The sequence below is a fragment of the Rousettus aegyptiacus genome, unplaced genomic scaffold (genome assembly GCF_014176215.1).
Source record: "Rousettus aegyptiacus isolate mRouAeg1 unplaced genomic scaffold, mRouAeg1.p scaffold_m13_p_10, whole genome shotgun sequence".
Classification (NCBI taxonomy): domain Eukaryota; kingdom Metazoa; phylum Chordata; class Mammalia; order Chiroptera; family Pteropodidae; genus Rousettus; species Rousettus aegyptiacus.
In genome coordinates, this window is record NW_023416285.1 from 40,651,116 (window position 1) to 40,668,944 (window position 17,829).

Consider the following 17,829-nt stretch of genomic DNA (forward strand, 5'->3'; position numbering starts at 1 on the left):
AAAACATCATGTTTCACTTAAACAAATGAATAAAGTTTGAATAAATATGCATGAACACTCAAGCTTGGAGAGAGGAAACAAAATCCGATCAGAGTGTTGAAGCGTAGTTTCTCCACTAGACAGCAGATGAGGACAGATAGCCTTTGGTTGGTCTTGCCTGTAATTACCCAAAGAAAACATTCCTTTTCTTTAGCAGCTCTTTTTTTTTTTTTTTTTGCCTTTAAAATGCCAAATGTTTTTCATGTGATCAGACCCTTGACATATATAAGTCTGATATAATCTGAGACATAAGTAACAGGCTGATTTCAATTTATTTATCTGCAATTTAAATTCAGGTATAATTTTCTTTACTTCATTAATTGCCTCCAATTTTCTGTGTGTGCATGCATGCACGTGCGTGTGCACGTGCCAAATTGTCTTTTATAAAAATAGCAAAGTACTGGGAATAGATTTTTCTGAAAGTCTGGTGGTGGCTAATTTATTAGGTTATATGATCAGTATCCATTGATACAGATTTCTGTTATACCTAGAAGATGGAGATTAAATTACGGGAAAAACATAATCCTTCTTTTCAGGTTCACTTTGCATTTATTTCAGATGTTCTTACTCTTTGTCTGGAAGGAGGTATAATTAAGAAAAGTAATAATATGGAGATTTGTTTCAGGAAATAAAATTTGCCCTATAAGAAGTTATAAATGTGCAACAGAGGAAAACACACAGAGGGCTATGAAGCAGGATATCTTCGTGAGAGCAGAGGGAGGTCAGAGGAAAAAAGAAATGCCGGCTTAAGCAGAGTGAGATGACGGAATGCTTTACTCAAGCTTTGTTCAGTGGACTAACTTCATAGCGCTGCCTTTGCCAAAGGCAGAACTAATCTTGTTGCCTTTGAAATGAAGTGCCACAGACAACAGCCTTTCTTAGAGATCATTTATTACAAATTACTACATGAGACATACTGTTTACTTTCATGCCTACAGAGCAATAGCAAAGAAAGGCTTTTGTGACATTCAAAGATTAAATGACACCTATTCAAATGTTATTTATTTCATAAATCCTTAATGAATTTTTATTTTCTTAAAAAAGCATCACAACTTGGAATAGAATCTCATACTCTGACCATTAAAAGAGCAACAGTTCTCCCCAGGAGGCTGGGTTTGGCTCACTTAATTCCCCGCTCTGTCCTCCTGCACCTTGTCTGCTATCAGATGGCTCTCCTTCACCATCGAATCACAGATGACTGGGTATTCCAACATTGATTCTGCTGAAAACTTCTCGTGGACTAGTTACCATCACTCTCACTTGAACTGCCACTGTCAGATGATTCACTACTGTCATGCTTTTTAAGGGGCCTAAACCTGTTGGAATGGGATTTTCTGTAACCCCAAGAGCCTTTCTTTTGTGGCATACCCTTATTCCACATAGAGTTATTTCGTCTATGGGGTACATGATAATGTTTTCTGCTGTGCGCCGTTATAGTCCCCTCGTTATTGGGACCACTGTGGGAACCTATTCCATTTTTAATTTCATTATCAAGACCATGAGAAGAAATAGGCTGACCCTGACTTTTGCCCTTACTAGGAAATCTCTCTTTTTCATTTGAGGTTACTTGATTCCTATTAGAATATTCTGTACCTTTTCTGCCACTCCCTTTGCCATTTTTCGGAATTTCATTATAATTAGTACTTTCGGCAACATCGCTACTGCCTTCTTTTTTTCTCTCTTTTGAGGGTACATGAGGGTAACGAACCTCTACTTTCCCTTGGTGAGCATTTTGGCTGCCGGCGTCCACTCTGTTTCCTTCTTTTCCAGGGAGTTCCTTAAAATCGGTGCTGCCTATGATGTCGTTGCTGCCCTCCACTAGGCTCACGCCAGCAGTATTTGCCTCTTGTTCTGTTTCATCCCTAGTCCCGATGGTATTTCTGCCATTTTCTTCTTTCTCTGGGATGTCGTTATAACCTGGCCCTCCGGCCTCTGGTTTAACAGTCTCAGCTTCACTTGGACCAGAAAATTCTGTTTTAATATCTGCACCTTTTTGGTCAGGATCAATGACTTCTCCTTTACCAGAAATGTCCTTAAAAGGTTGTCCATCTCCACTGAAAGGAGACATATTGTTGTCCCCCCTCTCTTGAAGATCTGGGTAACCACTGCCTTCAAAATCACTGGGGATTTTTTTGACTTTTGAGAGATGTTTTAGATAGTCAGTGTTGTGTTGGATTTGGTGAGTGCTTTTGCTTTTTACTGGAATCTTCTGTGCTTGTGGATCTCTTTGATGATTCTTCTTACCTTTTGAAGGGGCGTTGGCATAGCTCACACTTGTTGGGGTTTTGCTTAGAACTTTCTTGAATTTGATCTCTTTGTTTTCTTCCCCCAAGAGTTCAAGCACAGCTCCTGGCTCCATTATATGTTGCATATTATTTCTGGTGAGAGCTGCACTGTATTCTTCTTGGTCATGTAGTTTGCTGATAACCTTATGTCCATCCTCAGCTCCATTATTCCCAGTAGATCTGGGATAAATGGACATCTTTAGGTGATTGTGGGCATTTTCTTTGTTACTAGTACTGAAGTCTTCATTCATTGTCTGTCTATTTTCAAAAATATTTTGAGATTTACTGCTTCGATTATTTTTATTGACTCCAAGAAGGGACAAATCTTTCTCTTTTTCCTGGGCAATGTTTTCTTTAGGTGCTGACTCTTGATCTCTCCTCTTGACAGAATGTTGAAGAGCAATATTGTCATTGTTTTTTTCTCCCTGCTAAAGTATAATTGTTAACATAAAGTGATTATTTTATGTTCCATTTTTTTTAATTTAATAATTCTTAGAATCTATCTCTATCTATCTATAGTCTCCCAGATACTTAATAAAAAGAGTCTATCAACTCAGTAGAACTTTGCTGGTAGAGATAATTCTGAAATGACCAAAGCAGTTTTCATGCAACAAGAAGAATGAGCAAGGCTTGAAGAATGGGTAAAATCAGATATATGGAAAAGAAATGGTGAGAATGTTTTAAGAATAAGTCACATATTCAAATATTTGGAAACAAAATATTTGAAAGATAATATGAATAAAACTCTAAGTTTGGAGTGGAGAAAACTTAAAGAAGAGAATAAGGAATAAATTTGGACTTGTAGATTAGGGCCTGATTTTGAAGGAGAATAGAGTGTCGTCCTCACCTTGTGACTAGTGAATAGTTGCAAGTAGCAGAGAGTTCACATTTTTAAAATAAGTATTTTCTCTTCCATTCTCCCACTCATTCATTCTCTCTCTCTCTCTCTCTCTCTCTCTCTCTCTCTCTCTCTCTCTCTCTCTCTCTCTCATTCCCAGCTATAGTACTGTTCTGCTTTTATAAATGTATCTTATTAATGTAGGAAAAAGTAGGAAACTTGTTGAGTAAACTCACACTTGAATCTCAAGATAAAAATGGTTTATGGAAATGCTATTTTTATGAAGCTAGCTAATATACAAAAGTTCCGATGTATAGTATTTTTAAGATATAATTTGAAATGATTTATTTGTGACATTTTTGTTCACTAGTCTTTTATTTGGCAGGTATATTCTGAAAATAAGTGAGATTTTGCTATGAAAAAATATAGTAGAAAAAACTTCATAGTGAGTTATTTCTAAATGAAAAGTATTTTAAATATTTGACTTATTTTAAGACATTAAATCTTGGAAAGTTTTGCATGGACATTTATATTGTCCTTTGAAATCAAGTTCATTTGCTCCTTGCTAATATATCCTTTTTAATTAAGCAGATGCATAAGAAAATCAATAAATTATAATCACTTCTTGATTTTTTTTCCTCTCTAATCTAAAGTGGAAAGTTTTGCTCTATATTTGGTGCTTTTATTGCTCTAAAAACAACAGCATGTATACTGATTAATTGTGCACATTTCACTGAAGACCAAATAGGATTCTTTCATAATTGAAAACATAAAATGACTTTTAAATTGTGGTATTTGATGGTTCATTATTTTTTCACTTGCTTATGTTAAATGATTTCTGAATATATTATTGATGATGTGATGGTCTAGATATCAGCTGGCTTCAGCTTTCCTCTGCTCTACTTTCTTTCCTTATGCCTTCTCTCACATCATTCTTTTCATAGAGAATAGTCTCTCCCGCCTACTTGTTTGCTCAAATCCTACTCATCCTCCAAGACCAGCTCAATTACTTTCATTATGTAACTTACCCCGGACACAAGACTAGGAACTAATCTTTTTCTACTTCAAGCTCTAAAGTATGATTTTTTGCTTACTACTCACATAGCACTTTGCACGTTCTGTATTGGGTTATAATGATTTTTGTAAGTGTCATTTGTTTCTTTTCTAAGATCCCAAAGAGAAAGAATTAAGTTTTCTCAAGCATTTTATCTCCCGTAGTATCTTGCACAATAGGAAGAGCTCAATACATATTTGTTACGAGTAAGTTGAAAACGCAGTTAGTCTTAGAGATACATCTAAAGAATACTGAGCAGAACAAAACAACATTCTGAAGGAAAACTAGTACTTTCATGGGAAACGAAGCCAGATTTGGAAAAAGAAAATAGTCCTTTTTTGCTGATGGCATTTGAAGTTGTTTCCAGCTCTTTGGTCAATGAATCTGCAAAAAAGGACTGAGTGAAAAGAATTATTGTTCCATTTCAGTGACAAGGCCCTTATTCTTTCTCTTCTGAGCATTCTAAAACAGATGGAGTCATTTGTGGAATGAATTTAAGGGACACTAAAATGTGTCACTCTGGCCAAAATGATTTCTAATAGCTTCCTAATCCTCACCATTAGAGCGTATGCTATAATGTGTCCAGAGAACCCCCTTATAAAAGACCAAACATTAAACAGAAGCAACAACACGAAAAAATCATGGGATCAAGGTCCATCAGTACCACACCTGCCACGGCAGGTCCTGAAGCTGGGCAGGATTGGGGCCAGGGCATGGGGTAGCCCACCCGTGTCAGGAAGACTCTGGAATACAGAGTTCCATACCAGAGACCCTTGAGGAGCCTGGCTGTGGGAAAGGACAAAGGCACCAGCCACAGACAGAAACACCAGAGCAAGCTCCCCCATAGTTTTCTCTAGCGTTAGTCTAGAGTTTGGTTTGTTATAAGGATCATCACTCAAACATTCAGGTTACCTTTATGTTAGTTTGATTTTTCCTCCCAGATGACGTGTAAACATACTTAAAAATATAAGACCCATGTTTCTCATGGTGACCTTTATATGTTATCTGCAAAAAAACACAACATTATATTAAGATGGTTTTTCTCTTACTGAGAAGTTTTCTGGCTCTCTTTTTGATAGGATAAGATATTTTTAAACTCAAGTGAAGTCTAATTCTGCATCTGACAAATGATAGCTCTTCCTATGACCACAGAAGGGCGTGTGTCAGCCAGCCCCTGAAGGTAGCAGCCTGTTTCTTTCTTTTCTATTTATCTCTGTTGTCTCTAAAGACGACTATCAGCAATCTCTACCCCAGGGTATAGCAATTCGATTACCAAATTTCAGTGGAAATGGAACACTTGAAAATTTTTAGGTGGGAGGGGATAAGGGGATTAGAAGAAAGGCAAATTTTACGGTATGCATGTCTGATGTCAAATTGACAAAACTCAAAGCATGAACATGCAGGCTCTTAAATTTGCACTTTTTGCCTTTGTAATTTTCAGTTGAGACAGAACAGAAGATTGTTAGTTCTTAGAACAGAATTTTCTGAGACTGCCAGAAGAAACCATGGCAGGCAGAAGTAAGCTGCAATTTGGTGACATGAAAAACTGAGAGAACTTATTTAACTTTATGAATGCATATGGAAAACTAACTCCAGGTGAACAGAATTCCCCTTTAAGAAGTGCAAACTCTCTTTCCTTTGTTTTCTTCCTCATTTACTGCTTTTTTCTCATGCACACATGTTGAAAAATGTTGTTTGCTAACAATATCCCAGAAATTTTCATCACTTATCCCTGTGAAGGAAGAAGTCATGTTTAAGAGAAATTTTCATTTAGAATGCTTTTCTCTTTTCTATCACACATTGTATGAAATCAAAGTGTTAAAATTATATTGTGCAATTTTACATTTCCATTCTAAGTACACAGGAACATTTTGACAGTTAAAAATTTCCTCTTACAGACTATTTCCTTTACAGAGTTGAAACAGATTTATTTGAGAAGAATAATTCTGTTTACCCTCTGCTCTTCCACACAGTCTTGCTTAGTTTTCTCAGTCTGTGGTTGAAATGTCTGAAAGGAAACAAAAAATAAAACTTCACAAAGCATTCATTCTTTCATTCACTTCTTCAAACAATAAGTATTTCATTTATTTTTCTCTCGCTGGGTTATACTATTCAATGTGGAAAATCATTCTGACTAAAAGAAGATAGACACACTCAGTACATTAATATTTGTTTTGGTATTACAAGAGGGTGCCAGACAGAGACAGGGTTATCGCCATTACACAACCACGTTTAAGCACAGGAGAACTGCCAGGTTGGGGAGCAATGGCACTCCAGGTGAAAATGCTTGGGTGTCATTGGTATCTACCGAAAAAGAAGTTTTCACCAGCACCCTGGGATTCATTTAGTATCAGTAAACCAAAATCAGAATTCAGCGATGTGGACTGTATGTGTGTCAATTATAAAGTTTGGTAGTTGCTATATGAATTAAGATTTGATACTGCTGATGCAGCAAGGATAAAACCATATCCCTGCACAAAAAAGGAAGGACTACACCTAAGGATATAACTTTATTGCTGCCAGTCACCTGGACAAATAGCTCTTTCAGGAAAAGAAAAATGGGGTGGCCTGCAGATTGGGACGAATGTTTTCTCTTGATCTGACATGAAAGTGTCAAAGTATCTTGAGGATTTAAGGGGCCAAGAGGTAGTTATTACAATAGAGAAAGGCCAGACACTAAAAAGAAATAGACCTAGGCAACTTGTTCCAGGCTTTCGGACTAAAATTTTGATGTCACAGGAGAGCATGCAGAAGAGGACCTAAGCATCCTGAAGCAAACTTGTCATGGAAGCAACAGATATAACAACTTTTTTATTCTCAGTATTCCCTCCCCCCCCATATTTATTTTTAAAACTCCTGGGTTATCTTATATGTGGCAAGAGGAACCAGTGGGTATGACTGGTTCATGTTTGAAAACTAAAGTGGAAATAGGCATATGTGGTGGTATCAACTGTATAAGAGAGAGACAATCTTAAGGGAAAGATTAAATAAAAAGACCATCTCCAGCTAGAGAGTATTCTGCCTGAACAAATTTTATAGTTCTGTATTTCCTTGCAATAAGATAGGAGCAATGATCCTGCTTGCTTTCAGACATCGTACTTCTGCTCTCTCTGGGACTACTTGACAAACGACATTTCCTGAGCTCCTTTGCCATCTGGCTCCAGTCTGGGTTTGGCAGATGAGAGATGGGACCTGAGGGTAAAAGGAAAAAGAAGCCAAGGTGTGTCCTTCCCTGCTCTCTCAGTTTGGGGCTGCGTCCCTAGGACTGGATGCATCTCCTTTGTTGTCCTAGTTCTTGCTGCTGCCACCACCTCTCTCAGGGCATAGGGACCTCCACTCTTTCCTGGCTCCTCCAACCTGAGGCATGGCCTTGGCCTCAGTCTTCCCACTGCCTCAACACTCTTGATTTGCTCTTTCTGTCTGTCCCATACTTTATAGCCATTCTCCAAATTCTCTGTCATGAATTTTGTTTTCTTGACTGGACCCTGCTGATGAAACCATCTTAGAAATAAACCCAAAACTTTAGTAAAAGTACTCTATTGGCTGGACTCCAAAGCAGATCTGCCTACTATTCCATTCCATTCTAGAAATAAAAATCGTTTCTCAATCACAGATACAGAGAACAAACAGGTGTTTGCCAGAGGGGAAGCAGGTACAGGGATGGGCAAAATAAGTGGAGATTAAGAGAAACAAATTTCAAGTTATAAAATAAATAAGTCACGGAGGTATAAGGTACACCCTAGAGAATATAGTTAATAATATTGTAATAACTTTGTATGGTGACAGATGGTAACTAGACTTATCATGGTGATCATTTTGTAATGTATAAAAGTACTAAATCACTATTTTGTATATCTGATACTAATGTAATATTGAATGTCAATTATAACTCAATTTTTAAAAGACAGAAATACACATTAAAGAAATAATGAAATATAACTTTATATTCATTGGATGTGGATATAGAGAAAAGTGTAGTATAATACATATTGGTAGTGAGAATGTCAAGATGTCTAGCATTTGGGGAGGAAAATATGGCAATATCTATAGAAGAAGTACATATTATCTTTTACTCAATACTTCTATTCCTAGAAATCTCTTTATTATAGAAATAAAGGTACAAATCTTACTCATAAATATAAAAGTACAAATTTGTATAAAACAGTTTGTAAATGATACCTTATATTTCTATAGCACTTTACAGTTTGTAAATCGCTTTCAATTTAAAAAATCTCATCTGATTCCCATAATAACACCTGTGAGTCAGACAGCAGAAGAAAAAGAATTGCCTACACTTACATACCTGGTAGCAGTAGTAGCAGTAAAGAAGATATTTTAACCTAAATCCTCTGTCTCAAAGTTCCAGGGTTAAAATAATAAATTTTTAAATGGTCTGATATATGAAAAAAAAACATTTAATAATAAGAGGAAATGTTCCTGAAGTTTATATTAAATAACTTTAGGTATATTTTATAATTTTATCTTTTATTACCTTTTTAATGTTGGTTTTTATACGATTTTGTACATGTAAATTTAGATCATTGCATCATTTCTCAAATATATCAAAATAGTAAAAATATATCTCGAAAGGGGCTATAGGAAAAATAAAACATATAAATAAGAAGGGTAGATATTGAAAAAAAAAGAAATGACAGTTTGGGGTGTTTAACATCTTCTTACAGGACATACACACGTGAATGTATTAAAAACATACTTGATAGTATAGGGTATCTTAATATAGCTCACAATAATAAATCATGAGCTTACAAGAAAGTAACTTAGAACAAAAGCTTTATAGTCTAATTGCATATTGATGAATATTAATTAAATCACATGACCTAATAATCATCTTTTATTTTCTTCGATTTTTAAATTTTGTTTTTGAAGGAAACCAGAATGTCACCCCAAAATACACCTCTTTAACATAAAAAATTATTTTGAGCTGAAACCAATTAAAAAATGGTAAACACGGAAAAAGTTCTCCCTTTTCTGCACAAAGGCAGGAAATAAATTATCTTTTTACTGGAGAAAGTCTCTCATCAGCCCAGAGACCACACCAGAGGTATCTGCAAACAAATCTTGTTAAACTAACTCTAGTCTTCCTAGTTAAGGGATAAGGACTACCTACCCCTAGCTGGAGCACCCCTAACCCAAACCTTTTGTAGTGTCAACTCTTCACAAATATATTGTTTCTTTGTCTAAAAGGCATAAAACCTTCTTGCTCTGGTCACTTCTTCAAGTCCTCATTCACTTGTCAAGTCTCTCATGTACATGTAAAAATTCAATAACGCTTGTATGCTTTTCTCCTGTTAATGTGTCTTTGTCAGTTTAATTTTCAGACCAGCCAGGGACCCAAAGAGGATTGAGAAAAACTTTTTCCTGCCCTACAGTTTGAATTTGGATTATAATTTCAAAACATATGTAAGTAACTCAATATATACTGATTTCTGATACCACCCATCAATTATTAAATAATTAGATAACTGCTCAAATGGAATCTATTTATCTGGGAGAAAACATCACATTTAGCCATTCATAATTCAAATTTTGTCTTCATGCCTTTGCCATGCCTCATTCATTTGAAATATGCACCTCTCCCTTCTTCCCGCCAACCCCGCACCTGCTTGGCAGTTCTTCCATGCTTGAACGTGGCCCTGTAATGGAGATGGCAGTGTCTCCATCTAAGGAGAAATATTGGCACCTGCTTTTGACCAGTGGTCACTGGATTGATGTTGACATAGTGCATTTACTGGAAAATGCTCAGAGAGTGCCACTCTAGCTATTGGAATGTGTTGCTGAAAATAGACACATACCTACTAGGCTGGTGGGATGGAGCTGAGTCACTAAGACCCACTCAACCCCATCATGCCTAATAAGCACATCCCTCTGTGGCCCTGGTTGAAATAAGCCATGTGGATTGGACCTGGCAGATGTCTATTTTAAGCAGCATGGCCCCCACAGGACTGTTAGAGGCTGTGAGCTGAGAGGGGACATGCTTTCCTCAACCTCTGCCATCCTTACCGGATGGTATGGTCAATGCTTGTCCGTGGGTTACCCAATTGGTCACCCACTTGTTCATAACCTATATTTAAGTACTTTTGGAAACAGAATGATCACTCGTTCCCATGGTTTTCCAACTGAAAAAGTTACTCTGAGAAGTTCGAATGCTTTCCAGACATTATCTAACTGACACTATGTCTGCATTGCAGAAAATATCGGTAACATTCAGCATTTTCACAAGACAATTTAGTCACATCCTGAGTACTCATCCGGGTGAATCAGAAGGGAGAAAAGATACAAAAGGAGCTTGGAGCTTGATTTGGCTTAAGCTTGGAGGCACTTCATCCCATCTTCAGCCTCGCTATTGAAGAGAAAAATCATTACCAGCATCTCACAGTGTTGAGATGTTACAAGAATTATAGGAAAGGTCTAGACCCTTTGTGCTACCATGTATTTACAGCATCTAGTCGGTTAGCCTTAGACAATTCAAGTCCATTTTTTTCCAGATTTTAGTAAAATATCGAAAAGTTTTTTGACATTTTATAATTTGGATCTCTGAGCATTTACTCATTAGCATTAGCTGTTTAAAACATTGTGACTGGCTCTTGGTTTTCTCAAAAGTATTCTTTTTGGCATTTCTTAAAAGGCAATGTGTTGGTAACTTGTAATTTAGCACATGTTTATTGAAGGCCTCCTTGGTGGAGGCATTGGTATCATATGCTGGATGCTTGCTTTTAGCTTGATATTTTATTATAATTGAACTATGTAAGTGCAACTAATTTGAAAAGACATTACTTAAAAGAAAAATAGAGAAGGAGAGCAAGAGATTATATGATGCATAACTGAATTTGTAAATGCTTACTGGTGCTGCCCAGGTCAGACTGAAAAGGAGCAGTCCCAAGCAGATAATTTGCATCTTTGAGAATCTCTGTAAAAAGACAATAATATTTTACCCTAAAGCATTGCCAACGATGACTGCGGCCATAAAAATAAATAAAACACAAACGTATATACAAACATCTTTCCCCCAGTAATCCTTTTATTTAAATAAATTTGTTTATACTCAAGCATGGATACTTTAATGTAAGTGCTTTCATATGTCTCATTATTCCAATGTGAAAATAAAAATTGTCCAATATTATTAAAACAATGAAATCAGTTGGAAATAAATTTTATAGACATATTTATTTGCTCTACTGTCAGCCCAAACTTTTCCCTTTTGTCTTTAAAGAAAGACCATTTAATTTAATTATTTATATAATTTGTAATAACATTAAGTTATTATAGCAGCTCATAACATATTCTTTAAATGAGTTGCCAGGGTAGCAGAATGCACTGTGAGGAATGTAATCTTGTCTGCTACCAGGCCGATGCCTCAATATATTTTCTCATATTCATTGGCAATATATCTGAACTTGTAGCCATCCACGACTGAAGAGTAAAACAATTTATGCAATATATTAATAGCTAACATCTATTGAATTCTAAAATGAGCCAAGCACTGTTCTAAAAATTTTACACATATTCATTTGAGACTCATATCAACCCTATGAGTCAGGAGGCATTACTATTCCTGTTTTATAGTATGGGAAATAGACACAGCAAATCACATAACTTGCCCCAGAATTCCCAGGTATTAAGGAGCAGAACTGGGATCAGTAACCAGGCAAAGAAGGTAGAGAGCCAGTGTTCTTAATCAAGATGCTTTGCCACCTGGAATGTTTCTATTCTTTTATCTTATTACAGAAAAATCTGTATGTAGTTGATTGAAGGGCAAATTATATTTTATATTGGTCTCAACAAAATTATGTTTAAAACATTAACATTTGTAGCTATGTATAAAGATACATGTATATCCTTTGGTAAATATACTAAAGGATTGGATGACCTCACTTAAGGGGCCATTAGATTGAAAAAAATGTCAACATAACCTTGTATTACTAATCTGTTGGTTTTGGTAAACAGTATTGTACTTAACTGCCACACAGACAGCAACCAAGATGAGGATAAAAAAATTTATACCACTCTTTGAGATTACTTGGGGAAAAACACCTTTAATGGAAGAAATAATCTAAATACTGTTGCAATCTTTAAACATTTCAAGGTAATGTTTTATTTGTAGAAATAAATATAATTATTAAATATATTCTAAAATTCTAAGCTATTCTCTTTTAAACCAATACAATTTTAAGAACCCTAATTCTAACCATAATTTATCCACCCAAACATTTTAGAGATCAGGACAATATAAGTCATTTATTAGGTGACTTAACGCTGAGAAATATCAGCACAGGTGTTATATAGCACGGATGAGGTTAGAAAGTATGAATATGTTTACATTATCCTTATTCTGTTTATAAGTAAAGGTATAAAGTAAAATTAGTCTTTGAGATATTGTGGATCTTAATAATGCTGAGAGTCAAATCAAAGAATAAATTGTTACCAAGTCATCAATTTTAGTTGATAATTTCTAGACCTTAGTAACACATTTTTTATTTTATAAAACAAAGCACTAAATATTACACAGTTGTATTCAGGAGAGAACACTTTCAATTGGCATTTATTTTCAAAAGCAGTCTCCTACTTGGATGGCATGTATCCTGAAAATGTAAACAATTACATTATAAAGCTATTTGTTATTAAAATCATCAAGAAAGATAAATTACCTTGTATCTTTTATCTTCAGAATACCTGGCTTCTTCCGCAGGATTAGCAGTTTCTGGGCATTTTGCTGAAATTTAAAGTTTGTTAGAGTTCCCAATGGCCAATCAGCATTGGCTCACTTAGCACTAGCACAAACAATTTGTTACCAGTGCCCACAGATAACCATAGGGGGCAAAGTAATTTTAATCTAAAAATGTTTTTGTGGTGGAAAGCTGCTATCAAATGTTCCAGAAAGTGGGATAAACAGAAAATATAAATACCTCAGTTTGGTATATTATGTTGTCAGATAATTAAAATTGATTTTAGAACTATTAATTAAGACTGACTGAATAGCAAGTTTATAAATGGAAAACATTTCGGTTATCATTTCATATAGAAAGTTTTTTATTTCGTTTTTGTCTGAATTAAATTCAGCAACCTTTAACAAATATGTATTGAGTGCCTATTACATGACAGGCATTGGAGAAATAGCGGTGAACAAAAGAGACAGAATAAGAATCCCTGTCTTCATGTAGTTTATATTCTAATGGGTCAACAGACAATAAACAGGATAAATAAGTAAAATATATTATGTTAGATAGTGACACAGACTTAATTTAAGAGAAAGTATTGCAGGGAGGGGAGTGGGGACAGAAGTTTAAAATTTTAGATAAGGAGTCCTGGGAAGGGTTCATTGAGAGGGTGACTTTTGAGTAAAGACCTGTAGACACATGACTCTTCAAGGGAGGAGCATTCTAGGCAGAAGGAAGAGGAAGAGTAGAGAGAGCCCCAGAGGCAAGAGCCTGCTGGCTTGTTTGAGAAATAGAGAAGAGGTCAGTTTGGATGAAGGGACTGGTGAGGGAAATGACAGGAAATAAGGGCATAAAGGCATCCGATGGCAGATAATATTGGGCCCATATGTGTGTGCAAGGCTGTGGCTTTATCCCGAATGAGAAGAAAGCCCTTGGTTTGGAGCAGAGGAGTAACTGAGGGAGTGACTGAAGTAGGAATAGGTAGAGACCAGCCGGGAAGCTCTTTAGGCAATATGAGGAAGAAATAATTGGGACTTGAACCAGAGTAGTGGCAGAAGAGATGGGGAGAAGTGATTATGTTCTGAATATATTTTAAAAGTAAAGCCAGTAAGATTTGCTGATGTACAAGATATGGATTGTGAGAGAAAATCAAGAATGAAGAATAACATCAAGCTTTTTGCAACTAGAAGAATGAAGCTGCCTTTTGATATAGAGGAAACTGCAGAAGAAGTGGTTTTGGGGGAAATATTGAGAATTTGGGTTTGAATATGTATATTATAAAGTGGTCAGTTTAGGACACTGATTTTCTGAGTGGATGCACATAGCGTGCCATATTGGAATAAGGCTTTCTAGGGCAATTGTGTGCTCTTTGGTTTTGTCCAGTCTAGCTGCCAGTTTTTGATCACAATGTTTTGGTAGGTTCCATTCAGTCTAAAAATATTGTAATATCTAGAGGGGTAATTTACATTAGAACTATATGTGATACATCAATGAAAGATAATGTAAGAACTAACCCATGTCAAATGATAAGAACTACCTATAGTTAAACACAATTTTAATATACTGTAAATGATATTTAATGAGAGTTAAATGTAAACTCCCAATTTCTCCTAACTTCCAAAACAGACAAAGAACAAAATAACAAACAAAATAGCCTTTGGACAACTTTAGCTGAGGAAAGAGTATATTTTCTCATTTAGGCTAATCCCCATTTTTGCTTCACTCAAATTCAAAAGTTCCTCTTCTAAGTGTCTGGAGCTGGTTTTTAAAACACTTGCCTGGACTAGAATTTGAGCTATTGGGCTGTGGCCACTGTCGATTCATAACCATTCAACCATGGATTTAAGAGAATTTTAACATTGTCATTGAAAATGGAAACATTTAACTCTAGTAGCCTTGTAATCAAACAAACCTGAGTTCAAATACTGACTTGCTGTTGTCAATTGCTTAAGTAACTAAATGGAGTTTCTGAGAACCTCAATTTCTCCATCTGAAAATGGGGAGCACAGGAATAAGCTAAACATTCACTGAGTGATTACTGTGATCCACGCATTATTCTCAGTGTGATGCATTAGCTCATTTAATGTTTACAAGAACTCTATAATGTAGGTACTGTTATTATTTTAGTATTAGTGATGAGACCTAAAGCAATTAAGTGACTTACTTAGGGTCACATATCTAGCAAGCACAAAAAGCCAGAATTTGTAATTAAGTAATCCTACTCCAACATGAGGTTTGAAAACCACAGCACTATACTGTTTCATAAAATCAGCATGAACATTTAATTAACAAATGTCTACAAGACATTAAGCCCAGTACTTGATTCTAAATTAAATTAAAAATAAACAATAGCTATCTATTCCACCCGTTCTCCCCATCAAATAATAATCTGATATTCAGACGATATCTTTCTGTATCTCTTTCTGTCTTCTGTTTATTTTACTACCATGTCTTCTTCTATGACTTATTTAATAAGGGGGGGGGGGGAAGCAAGGAAGTAGTGAAAAAAAAATGAGTTGAAATTTAAAAGCTACATCTCTAGTTTTTAAATGTTAACGACCTGAATTTTAGCCAAGTACAAAGGATTTGGGTGAAACAAAAAGGTAATAAAAATAAAGGAGAAGGCAAGACAGAGTGCTCAGTCGATTAGAAGACTGAACAGAAAATGAAGCTATATAAAGAGTAAACAGATGTACATACCATAGAAATGCTCATTTTAATATTTCATTAAGGCAATGAATAATTTAAGAATTAACAATTAACAAGTTGTACAGTGTTTTTAGGTTGTACATTGTTCCATTTGTTGGTTTTTTCCTTGATTTTATTTTATAGCTTCAGATTTCTCAGAAGTGCTTTTCCTTTGTTTTCCCTTCTTTCCAAAGACTTTTATTGTGTGTGAAAGATTTCCCCTATATTTGTGATGAGAGAGCGTCTAATTCTATCTAGATTGAAGTTGTGTTCTATGAGAGAAAATTCACAGAATTTTAGGAGAAGAAAAATTGACTTAGCTGCTAGTCCTACCAAGGAGTAAACTGGAAGTAGCTAAATAAATATGCTCCCAAAGCTAAAATGAAATCAAAGCTCAAAAAAAAAAAAAAAAAAAAATCAACTTGAGCTTTAAATTTAGAACCTACAATTGACAAAAGCCTAAAAAGAAAAAAAACAAAAAGCCTATTCTGGCTGGAAGGTTGTAGAGAAGAGAGTCTGGAGAAAAAAACTGAGAATAATCATTCGCTAAAACTCTGTGAAATAGAGGTGTTACTTTTACTCGCTTGAAATTTGCTCTCTGCGTTGAGCTTGAGCTTCAAAAACTCAACTTAAGTTTCCTAAAATTTTTTGTGTAGTAAACAGTTTTTCTACAAATTTCTTAGGAAGCAGTAACCAAAGGTAAAGGCCAGAGTTCCATAAAGAAGGTTATCTATCCTCATAGCATCTCAATTTAACTGGAAAACAAACAAAGTAAACAAAATTAGGAAGCAATAAAAAAGGGCAAGAAATGGACACTGGAACTTTCTTCTAGTTCTTGGTTCATGGTTGAAGAACAGACAACTCCACCAATGATGCACCCAGCCCAGCTTTCCTGGGCCGGGTTGACGCATAGGGTTGCTCTTCAAAGAGATTTTTAGATGAAAGTAGTCCATAAAACATGTGTCCTTTTGTGATGCTTTTTATTTCTTAACCTTCACTTGAGTGAGAACAATTATTTAAAATGTTAGCAGACTAGGAACCTACACTACCAGTTCTAGCTATGGACCCTCATCCAAGAATAAGGTTTTTTGTTTTGTTTTGTTTTGTTTTCCTTTCTATTTCTGGAATCTCCCACCTGTTTTTTCTGTACTTCTCCAGGCCCAATTGTTTCAATATACATTTTTAAAAACCTAGTATTATAAATAATCTTTTTATCCTCTGTCCCAACTTAAATTCTTAACACTATTAGGTAACACATGTTTCTGTATCATCATAGACAGTTAGACATAAACATATATATTATATATATATATATATCCATATGTTCTGACACAAAATAACTCTTTATCTTCTAATTTATATATACAATAAATATACAGCATTTCCCCTTCTGGACCAGTGGGGGAATCTTTACAGTGTCATGAGTGGAAAAAAGGGGCCTTTTTTTTTTTTTAGCAATCTCCTCTTTCCTGTATAGACCCTTAAAGGTTTGTCAAGACTTTAGGCATTTCATAGATGTATTTATTCCCCATTGATCTCCAGAATAAAGTCCAGAATAGTTGTGCTGGCAGCCTCACTCTGTTTTTAGCAGAAGTAAATGTTTCGGTTTTAAATATGTTCATTCATAAGTATCAATATTTATCCTAAGTTTAAAAAAGGTCATTTTTTTTCTAAAACATCACTTACAACCAACTTTCTCATCTAACCCCAAATTATTTTTATTTTTAGATTTTTTTTTTTGTCTCTGTATTTGGGAATTTCAACAGAAGTACATAAAAATCCCAGCCAGATACAGAACCACAGAGGATCATGGAACAGTGTGAAGCTAGCTGTGTTCTTTTCTCTAGGCTATTTGTTTACTCATTCAGCTATTACTAGCAAAGAGAAGACATGTCAATATAATTTGATTTTATTTTTATATTAGATGTCTTATTACACCTTAAAATGTAATGCAGAGGATGTAGTTAAAACGTAATTATAATAATACCAACCCTTTCATTCAGGACATGATGAAATTGCTGGAAGGAGCTATAAAATTTTGTTGTGTGACCTCAAGGGGGAAATATCTCCCATTCTCAAAATAGTCTTTTTCAGAAGTTGCGTCTTTGTTTTGCAGAACCAAGAACCTGCTTCTTAGGACACAGAATATGACAACACTTACCAGCTAGTTATTCATTGTATTGAACACATATTATTTTCTTACCAAATCAGAACATGTCTAGTCTTCTAAGTTTTTAGTTTTTAACTTCC

At 35.3% G+C, this 17,829-nt stretch overlaps 1 protein-coding gene across 1 annotated transcript; it reads right to left on the minus strand.

The window, feature by feature from the left end:
• Positions 1 to 556: 556 nt before the first annotated feature.
• MEPE (matrix extracellular phosphoglycoprotein) lies at positions 557 to 11,140 on the minus strand. The gene is made up of 4 exons (XM_016161019.2): positions 11,079 to 11,140; positions 6,171 to 6,224; positions 5,129 to 5,221; positions 557 to 2,752 (listed from the first exon to the last, which is right to left on the minus strand). The coding sequence occupies exons 1-4, from the start codon at positions 11,130 to 11,132 to the stop codon at positions 1,280 to 1,282; spliced, it is 1,674 nt and encodes a 557-aa protein (XP_016016505.2). The 5' UTR covers positions 11,133 to 11,140; the 3' UTR covers positions 557 to 1,279.
• Positions 11,141 to 17,829: the final 6,689 nt, after the last annotated feature.